We start from the raw sequence: 10,737 nt of genomic DNA, 5'->3' as shown, positions 1-10,737 counted from the left end.
GGTGCAGCTGCGTGCTCCGCAGCCACGACGCAAACCGGTTCTGCTCTTCGCCTTTAGTTTTTGCCTTTGCTGGTTTAACAGTTTCTTCTGGCAGCCACCATTGTTCTGAGCACAGCGTGCATGGCTGGAGTAGCGAGGTCTAATTGCAGGAAAAGGGGAGGGCTGGCTGAAAATGTAAGACAGGGAGGGAGAATGAGTACGCTCCCAGGCGGTGTAAGTGCAAGTGCCTGGCGGGCAGAGGAACGTGGAGGAAGAGCTCTCTGAACACGTTAGGGAGTGAGACACGATGAGGGGTCGTGTAGAAGTGGATGATACCTCAGAAGGATCACAAACGTGAATTCCTCCATGAGTCGGGTCAAATTTGCTCTAAGAATGGGTCCAGCAGAGGGAAGGGAATAGGGAATGGTTTGGATATGGGAAACTGAAGGCAAATGTAAGATGAGGGGGCTTAAACAGAGGTCTGATTGTCTGCTGTGATACCAAGGGAAATGTCTATGTTAAAAGTGTTTAATACAACGCAATACTTTAATACAGGATAATAATGTAATTAGGGTAAGTGACTTGAAATGGAGAGGAGACTTTTGAGATTGGAGACCCTGGAAAGAAGGATTAGGTGGAAGGGTGGCCCCAAAAGAGTGTGAGTAGGGACACTGTGTATAAAGGCACACTTGAGACTGCTGTGAGCTGGATGTGGAAGGGAAAGCACAAACAGGCAGGGAGAAACATGCCTGGGACTCAGCCAAGCAGAGCAGTGGCTTCACACAATGGGCAAGGCTAGATTCTGCCCCTGTGACACAACTGTGTTACTCCCTTCATGGCAGCAGTGTCTGTGTTGTAACTGGCCCTCGATATCTAATATTTTTAAGCGCTGGATCTTGGCTGTGACCCAGAGCTGTCTACCTGAGTGGTGTGTGGATCAGACACTCATGCATTGGATTGGGAAGGCAGCATGGTAGGATCTGGGTGTCGAGAGGGTGCTGGCAACATGCACATTCTGGTGAGCAAAGCTGCCTGACACATCACTGTCCACAGTGGAAAATGACAAGAGGACAAGCTATGCCAAAATACTAAAGCAGGGTGGTAAGGTTTAAAATTGTTAGAAACAAAGCAAAGTGAAGGCAGGTTCACTTAGAGTCCTGTAAACAAGCACGGGGCAATGCTGCAAAATCAAAGAGATGTAGCAGAAAGATGAAGAACTTATTTCATGGTTAATGAGTAGTAAATGAATGGAATAAAGACTAATACCATTGTAGGCTGCTGGATATTTCTCCAAAGGTGAGTACATCTTACAGGCAAATGTGCAATTGCTTTGGTTTTGGCCATTCATTGATCAGTTTCTGCTAGCGCTGCAAGTATGTCGAGCAATCAAAATGAATAACTACAGCTTGTCATTCCAATATTATATTTGAGGAAAATCTGCCTTTGAGGGGGCTTGTCTGCTCAACAGAAGGATGTTGAGTCCAAAATTCTTGGGTTTCTTCATTGTAAACTGAGTCACAGATGGGTGGATAGAGGCTGTGTGTTTTACTTGTGTGTGCACCTGAGGCATCAACATGTGGCTTTCCAGCTCTTCCCGGACAGATGGATTTATCCAGGTCAGTGTTAAGAAAATATATAATTCTTTCCTGTGACTTTAATAGGTGTTATTGCACTGGTTCAGGGTGTTTATAATGACTGTGCATCACTACAGAGCAGTAAACCCAGCAACTTCTCAGGTATTGTAGATGACATCGTCGCAGAATAGGAATCTAGGACAGATTGGGAGCGGGGGGAGTCTGGATGACAATTCTGTGGTGATTGGGTAGGAATTGGGTATTTCTGCACTTAGCAATCAAGAAAAGAAAAAGGGGTAAGCAGCATACCATGAGTAATTGTATTGTATACTGCGTGCAGTGGGTTACTGAACAGATTTATGTCCTGTGTGAATTAAGGTGGGTGCCCAGCAGCAGCTCTGTAGCTTTCTCTCAGCCTTCTGCCACCACCCCTGCTTCCCCCCAAGCTGTAAGAGATTCTGTAGCATCAGTGCAGCAGACATAAAATGCAACATTCAGGTACTGCCAGGACCTCCTGGAGTTAAAAAATCATATCTGCAGTTGTGCTGGAGCAGACCAAGATCTGTTCCAGTGTGCCAGGATGAGAACCTCACTGTGAGGCTTTGCTGAGTTGTGAAGATGCAAACAGATGTATTGACTTTTTTTTTTTTTTAATTTAATGTACAATTTTTGGCTGTGCTCCATATTTTCTCCCTTTTTGAAAGGCCCTATATATACTATGTATAATTGAAACATTCTGTTTCACTTGCCTGGAAATTCTCAGCTGTAGAAAGAAATGCAATGAGTATGAGAAGGGTTAAGATCTGTCCTTGTCCCACATTTATAGCCTCTTGCTTTTGATTGATCAGGATCTCACCATAACAAGCTCTCACAGAAAGAAGCTGGAAGCAGAGGAGATGGAGGTGCTGCCAGGGCCCATCTGTATAAACTGCTACTGAAGATCATTCCAGGAAGGTTTTCCAGGAGGGTATTTTGAAATGATTTTCTCCCCTCTCGTACCCGCTTTGGGGTGCAGTTGGTAGCAGTTCCCTCCGTGTGGAAAGCTGGGGGAGCAGAGAGCTTTGATGTTATCTTTTTCCACTCATGATCTGCAGTCTCTGTGTGGTACCAGTTCGTCTCTCCCCACAATTCCTGGGCATGTCCTAAATGCAAAACCTCTTTGGTGCTGATATTTATTTCTCTACGAGTAATTGAACTGCTGCAGCCTCCCATATTCTCCTGCCACCCGAGCCATCCCGATCCTGCTTTGGCAGGCTGGATGGGAGCTTATCTGTGGCTGGGGGTGATCTGACTGTCAGTGCAGAGACCCTTCTCTCCAATAATCTCTGTTAATTTACCTTGTTCAAAAGGTGAAGCAGCAAAGAGCCTTTTTCTTTTTCCTTTTGCATATTCTCTTTTTCTGATGGCCTTTTTTTTTTTTTCCCCCTGTAAAGTTTCACAGGGGTAGAGTCGACTGCCTCCTTTAATTGTGCTCTTAAAACCCCTCTGGGAAATGTTGTGCTCAGCCGGAGCGTGCCTGGGCTGTGCTGACCCATGTTTAGCCGATGCCTGTCACTTCTCATCCACCTTTCCCTTCCACCGCGGTACTCTGACAGCGTGCGGCAGCACATCCTCTCGCTGACTCTCCCGCAAGGCGCGGAGGGGGGTCTGCTCCGCATCTCTTTTTCACGGAAACACATCCATGACGCGGACTCGGCTGCGCGCAGCCCCCCGCTCCATCTCCGTCGGGGCGTTAAAGAAGAGGGGGGAAGAAAGAGGAGCGGGAGGAGAAGCAGCCGCCGGCCGGCGGGACAGCGGCGGCGGGGGGAGCGCAGCCCCCTCCCCCGGTGGCGCCGGTGTCGCCGCGGCCTCTGGGCGGCGCCGCCGCCGCTGCCCGCCTAAGAACCGCGCGGGGTCGGCGCGCCGGTCACAGCGAGCGGCGGCGGCGGGCGCAGCGCTGCGGAGCTGCCGCCTCGCCCCGCACGGCAGCCGGCGGCACGGCGAGGGGAGGGGGGGGGAGCGGAGCCGCCGCGGAGCCTCCCGCGCCTGCACCGAACTTCTCGCCTTGCCGCCGGTGCGCCCCGGTGCCCGTTCGCTTCGCGCCGGGAACTTGGGGTGTTTTGCTGAAATTCTGGATTATGTTCCTGCTGAGCCGGTCTGCGGGGAGCTGAGCCAGGGGAGGAAGCATGCGGGGCTACTTAATGGTCTTCTGCCTTATTTGCTGCACCGCGGACGGGCAAATAGTGTATTCCATCGCCGAGGAAACAGAGCGTGGAGCGTCTGTTGGGAACATAGCAAAGGATTTAGGAATAGATGCAGCTACACTTTCAGCTCGGAAATTTCGCATGATCACCGGTTCAAGTAAGCAATATTTTAATATAAATGCCAGCACGGGGGCTTTGTCTGTTAATGAGCCCATAGACAGAGAACAGCTTTGTGAATTAAAGTCTGTCTGTGTTCTGAATTATGAACTCGTGTTAGAAAACCCTCTAGAGCTTTATAGGATGGAATTCAAAGTCTTGGACATAAATGACAACTCCCCCAGCTTTCCCTTAAGTGAATATCATATAAACATGCCTGAGTTCCTGTCACCTGGGGCACGGTTTACACTCCCCAACGCCCAAGATCTTGATGAAAGTGCTAACAGTGTCCAGAATTATACTCTGAGCCCCGATGAACATTTCTATTTGGAAATGCAGATACGCGGGGATGGGAGTAAATATCCCGAACTGGTGCTGAAGAAAGCCTTAGACAGGGAGCAGCAAGCCACTCACAGACTTGTGCTTACAGCCAAAGATGGTGGGAATCCTCCAAAGTCTGGTGATGTCCCGGTAATTGTGACTGTGCTGGATACCAATGACAATGCACCAGAATTTGAGCACTCGGTCTACAGGGCGAGTATCTTGGAAAACTCCCCCAGTGGCACTTTGGTAGTGCAAGTGCACGCCACGGACTTGGATGAAGGTCCAAATGGAGAGGTCAGGTATTCCTTTAGCAATACAACTTCTGCTGACTTACAGCGAATGTTCTCAATTCACCCGCACACTGGGGAGGTGACAGTCAGTGGCGTTTTAGCTGTTCAGAGACCCCTTCTCGAGATGCTTATTGAGGCAAGGGATAATGGGGCATTTGGCATGTCCAGCACAGCTAAGCTGCTGGTGGAAATCACTGACGTGAACAATCATGGCCCAGAGATTACAATTACATCCCTTTCCAGTCCCATTCCTGAGGATGCTGTTCCTGGCACGGTGATAGCTCTGCTGAGTATTTTGGATAAAGACCCTGGGGAGAATGGGAAAGTAACCTGCCAGATCTCTGAAAACCTTCCCTTCCAGTTAAAGCCTTCCCTTCAAAACTACTACAGCCTTGTCACCAGTGAGCTTCTGGACCGAGAGCTGATCAGTGAGTACAACATCACCATTACTGCCACAGACTTGGGTTCTCCTCCTATCACCACTCAGAAGACTGTTTGGGTGCAGATTTCTGACGTGAATGATAACCCCCCTGTCTTCAGTGCTGACACATTCGATGTGTTTGTGGAAGAGAACAATCCACTTGGTGCTTTTCTCTACCAGGTCTCGGCATCTGACCCTGATATAGGGGAGAACGGACGGGTCTCTTACACACTCAGGAATTCCACAGTTGCGGGCAGTGCCCTGACCAGCTTTTTGTCTATGAACTTGGCCAATGGGAGCATCTATGCAAAACGTGCCTTTGATTTTGAGCAGCTTAGGAGCTTCTATTTCCAAGTGGAAGCCAAGGACAACGGGTCACCAGCCTTGAGTGCTTCCATAACAGTGAATGTTTACATCTCAGACCAGAATGACAATGCCCCAGCCATCCTGTACCCCACCAGCCAGAATGGCTCTGTAGCTGTGGAAGTTGTGCCCCGCCTGGCTGATGAGGACTACCTGGTGACCAAAGTGGTGGCAGATGATGAGGACAATGCACAGAATGCCTGGCTTTCCTATCACCTTGCCCATTCCTCCGACTCTACCCTGTTCCAGTTGTCACCGCACACCGGTGAGCTGCGCACCACGCGCTCCATGCGCTCCACTGACTTCCTCAAGCACAAGGTGGTTGTGGTGGTGCGGGACCACGGGGATCCACCGCTCTCCTCCACCGTGACTGTGGGCATCCTGCTGGCTGACACCCTGCCCCAGGCGCTGCCAGACTTTGATGACAGCGGGGAACCACCACCCCTACTCAACGCTACAAACATCTACTTGATCGTTTCCCTTTCCTGTGTCTCATTCATCTTTGCAGCATTCATCTTCTTCCTTGCCATTATCCGGCTGTGCCGCTGCCGGACTTGCTGCTGCAATGGCTGCTGCTGCCCAGCTGATGACTATAAAAAGTATTGCTACAGTGTGCACATGCTGCCCAGCTCCCACCTCCCACCGGACATGCTGGAGGTCACTGGTGTGGGTAAACTGACTCACACCTACTTGTACAGGGCATCTGTAGGTCTTGGGCCTAGTAGCAGCAGCATCCCAAATGGTGATGCTGGGAATGTTCCTAGCGGCTCAAGGTTACAGGTGCCAGGGCCCTGCATCCAAGTGCAGCAGGTCCAAAGTGACCGTTTGAGTGCTGTCCTCGTGGTAAGTACTTCTTCCTTTCACTTTTTTCTCCCAGACACATGGCCTTGTGTCTGCTCTAGGTTGTTCAGTGCAGAACATACTGTGGGCATTTGCAGGAAAACAGGTTTCGATTCATGGCACCTGGAGGAAATTTCAGTTTCTTTTATATGTTTCCTAAAGCCAAGAATCTCTTTGGCTGAAATATTGTCATGGGGTGGCAGAAGAGATTTTTTTTTTTTCTGCTGCAAACATTAAGGGCTTTCAGACACAACTGATGGTAAGGGTGTAAGTGAAAACTAAATTTCTTGCAAGCCAAGCCATTGTCTTCAGAGAGCTAAGCAGGGGCATGATAAGAGTCCATGCGAGTTTCTAATCAATGGTAGTTCTAAGATACACTGTGTAGAGTCTGTGATTTTATTTTTTTAAATATTTTTCTTTATCCCCACCCTGACATTCCTGAGCTTTTTTTCATTGAGGGGGAATAGTTTGTGGAGCCAAGGTGCTGGTTTGCAATGCCCAAGGTAAGTCTGCGGTGGAATAGCAATAATTCAATATCCAGCACCTCTTTAAGAAATGTGATTTGTAGTGTTCCTCTCACTTTCCAAGCAATCCATAGGTTTTGTGAACCTTAAATAATTCTCTTCTGAGCCTCTCACCAAGCTGGGTTCTTCTCAGTAGTGTGATGAGTGATTTTGCAGGAAAAAAATCTTTTTGTGATCACAATGTAGGGCTACAAGGTGGGCTGCAGGCCTGATCTCCTGGGTGTTGCTGCATTACTTGTCTAAGATTCTATATGTATTTTTAATAGGTCCTGGGAGTCATCTTTATATTTTTATGATGTTTTGAGATGTTTTGCCTGCAGACTGTCAAATTCCTTGGTGTGCATAACAGTAACTAACCACTGTTGGTTCTGTCCAGGCCAGTGCTCTGTGTCTGGTAAGAGCTGCTCCAGATGTTTCCAAGGGAAATGTAAGAACTCAGGTTAGACAGACATGGTGTAATCTGCTTCCTGCTGTTGTTTTTTATTCTAGTTTACAATTATTAGAGGCTGTCTTAAATCTGGAGCCATTATGTTTATTTTCACCTTTGAAATCTTTATTGTATCTTTAAATATATGCAAAAGCCCAGCTCCTTTTTGAACCTTGATGTAAGGGTAGCTTCAATAACTTCTTTGGATAATCAAATATACATTCAACTACGTAACACTTTGGTTTATAACTCTTGAATTTCCAAGTAGTGAGTTTTTGTAAATATTCCCTTCTAAAAAGGTCCCAATTTGCTCTTCACTATGCAATTAGTTCATCACACCTTCCCTTATTTATGTGTTGACCAGGTTTGATTTACACATGATGGTTTTCCTAGTATTTAATCAAAGTCACAATCAGTTTTAAATTCTGTAGCAGCAGAGGGTTGCAGGTGTTGTGGGTTTCTCACTGTTCAGAGAGGGGTATGTGGAATACCTAGACCTTGCAAAAGGAAAAGGGTTGGTGTCCTTCCATAAGAAAGTGTAGAGTCTAGGAAAAAGGCAGTTGGCAGTATGTAAAGAAGAATCTGTACCTAATGCACTGGATACTTTGGGAATGTCGTTGATTATTTGAGGATCTGAAAAACAAAAAAGTTGAGCTAGAACTTTTGTAATGGGAAGTTAAAAAACTTTTTGGCAATATCTTAACTCAGAAGGTGTCTGCAAGAACTCTGACAGTGTCTGGGGAGTGTAACTTTGGCTGGAGAGTAGTTCATAATTGCAAAACTAATAATAATGATGACATATATATATAACAACAAAACCAAATAAAAAACCTCAAAAAACTGTCACAACTCATTTCTTTGTTTCAGTTGAGCAAGATCTGGAAACTCAGGTTACCAACACATTAAAGAACCAAGTAATAAGAAAAATGAAGAAGTATCCCTTATCTCCATAATCAGAACAACTAAAATGTGTCTCATTACATCTCACTGTATTTCAGTCATTCAGGTGAATTTTTAAACTTGTAACATAAGACACCTTTTTAGGAGCTTTTGATAGTGGGGAAAAAGAAATCCCAGATGTCATCTTTGGCAATTTTATTTCCTTGGCTTCTAATACTCAGAGGTGTAACCATAGATATGGCTTATGTGGAAAGTCCAAAGGCTTTAATTTAATTGACCTGAGTAGGGGAGCAGAGGCAGGGACTGTAAAAATCCATCTACCCTTGAAACCAAAATCATGCTGGTTATTATTAATTTGGTGCTGATCATTCCAGTGGCATTCGAGCTGGAGAATTAACTACACATATATATATATTTACCATTAGAAATTTTGGGTTGAAAATTTACAGTTTAATTTTGGATGTTGACTAAATGTAGTCCAAAAGTGCTTTCGCACTGATTCATTTGGACTTAGAAACAAACCTACATGACCCTTTGAGCTTTTGAGGAGGGGTGATGTTATTGCTTCCTAAGAATACGAATGTACCAAAAAGAAAGTAACAAATATTTAAAAGGCAGTAGGAGCAACTTCATAGTTATCCTTCAAAGCACTGAAAAGTATTTAAAAATTACAATTTTAGCAGGACTTAAATAACCTGATTTTTATTTTGTTGGGTTTTTTTAAATTGAGGAGGTGATTCTAATTTTCAATACATGTGGGATAGAAAAAGGCTGGCAAATATGAAAAGTTAATTGAATTCCCAGAAATTTAGATGTATTTCAAAATTTAGGTTGATTTCTTTATCCTTGTTCTGCTTTTGCTACTGAATGAAACGATAGGCTTGGATGTGTTTACATATGCAGACGCATGAACCCCATTTGTGCTTCTATATTTTCTGTTTGGGTTGGAGCTATAAATAGCTCTATGTATGGCCATAAGAGCAGTAGAGTAAACTGTAATTGTATCTTTTTCAGTATTTTGTTGTGTCTTTCTGCAGCATGGCATAAATGGCAGCTGAGTGAAAAGCATGGTAGGCTGCTGTGCTGTGAGAGAGACAAAGGCACGAGTGGTTACTAAAGTAAGCAGTGGTTCACTGACTGATTTCTGGGATTGTGATGTAGCCATGGATTGCTACAGTTCTTTTGTTTGCTTGTGTTGGCCATTGTGCTACACAAAAGGCCTGTGAGATATTTCTACATTCAGAGCATACTGACCTCTCTGTGACTTGGCATTCAGTATTTAGGTTACACCCAAAAAAATAGATGCAAACCTTGCAATGGAGAATATTTCTCTCTAAACTGTAATGGGAGTGGAATAATTTTGCACAACATGGCATGCATTTCCAGTGACAAAAATGGATCCACTTACATTGAGACAGGCTGCCAATTGAGGCTGAACTGCTGCGGGCTAAGCATCAGTGGCTTCCTCACACAAGTGAAGACCAGATGTGTGTGCAAACCCTCCCTGTGTCTCATTCTGATGGGAATAACAGTCAAATGTAAGAGTGAAGCACCTTCCCAATTCTTTCTGTCAGTGCTAATAACAACCTGTCTCGAACCAGCAGTCTTATGTCCACGTTACAAGAATTAAGTTCTTAGGAAGATTTCTTGGCTGCAAAGGTTACTCTTGAGGTCCAGCCAAGAAAATCCTGGAAGGAGTGATGACCAAAGAAAATTCAGCAAGGGGAAGTGCATCCTTCTGACCACTCCAATTCCCTTTCACAAAGAAGGATGTGTTCAGCAAAAGAGCTCTGAGCCCTGTAAAGGCTACAAATACCTGGGCTGAAACTTTGCTTGTCTGATGCCTGTCCTGGAGAGTTATTTTTAGAAGTAGGGGAAGGGAGAGTGACAGGAGGAGTTGGTTGACACAAAGGGCTTGAGGGGATGTGGAGAGTAATAGGATTGTATTTGGAGATGGATAAGGTGAAGGGGAGGATGAGGTTGAATGGTGACGTGGGCTGAGGAAGGGTAATCCTTGTATGAAATCATAAAACAAGAAAACATAATTTAGATCAAGACTAGTCCTTTCCTGTACCAGTCACCATTTAATCTTAAATATTGAAATTCAAAGATTTAAATTCTAATTGTAAAAATAATCATTTTAATTACAAAATTCACTAGGCTGTGCCCATTATTCCTATTGGAAAGTTATTCCTGTAAGGCTTTGAAATGCTGTTCTGACATCCTGCCAGCTGTTCTTTGCAATGAATTTGTAGACTTTTGATTTTGTGCCAGCAATTCCCTTTTAGTGTGAGTAGTTCTTTCCCTCTTTGCATCTTGCTTTACCCACAGCTTAGAAAGCAACCACATCCTTTCTCAGCCTTTGTTTTACCAAGCTAAACAAGTTGATCCTTTTCAGTCTTTTTTTCCTATGCTCACCTCTGCACTTATCTGATTATGCTGATAACCCTTCTCAGCATCAGTTTTTAATTTTTGGATATATATTTTTTGCATTTCTTGCAAATGTGTGACCAGACCAGACATATATATTTCAGAGAAAGGACTTCCTATGTAGCTAGGAATACTTCCTTGCCCAGGTCATAGGGAATACATCACCTGATTCTTCTTGGGAAGCCAATTACCTTCTCCATAGTTTTAATAAGTTGATTAATCAGTCACAGAAGTATTGTTGCAGAACTTCTTTGGGGGTAGAGGTGGATGGGTAAAGGTTAATTCCCAAGATGGTTCTTCCACCCAAATTCATCCCTCTAAATGCT

At 45.0% G+C, this 10,737-nt stretch overlaps 1 protein-coding gene across 2 annotated transcripts in view; it reads left to right on the top strand.

Moving 5' to 3' along the window:
- The window catches only part of LOC104693510 (protocadherin alpha-C2), a 92,297-nt gene that overhangs the window by 12,048 nt on the left and 69,512 nt on the right, over positions 1-10,737 (top strand). Inside the window, exon 1 of one of the 2 annotated variants that reach the window (XM_019289961.3) lies at positions 3,541-6,133. The exons of the other annotated variant lie outside the window; for it this stretch is intronic. Coding sequence (XP_019145506.2) covers positions 3,719-6,133 — 2,415 coding nt within the window. The 5' untranslated portion in view covers positions 3,541-3,718. Of the gene's footprint in view, positions 1-3,540; positions 6,134-10,737 lie in introns of those variants that run through there. 2 annotated transcript variants of the gene reach the window in all.

This window comes from Corvus cornix, chromosome 13 (genome assembly GCF_000738735.6).
Source record: "Corvus cornix cornix isolate S_Up_H32 chromosome 13, ASM73873v5, whole genome shotgun sequence".
Lineage (NCBI taxonomy): Eukaryota > Metazoa > Chordata > Aves > Passeriformes > Corvidae > Corvus > Corvus cornix.
Note: the sequence above shows the minus strand (reverse complement) of the source record. Positions and strands in the feature narration are given on the sequence as shown.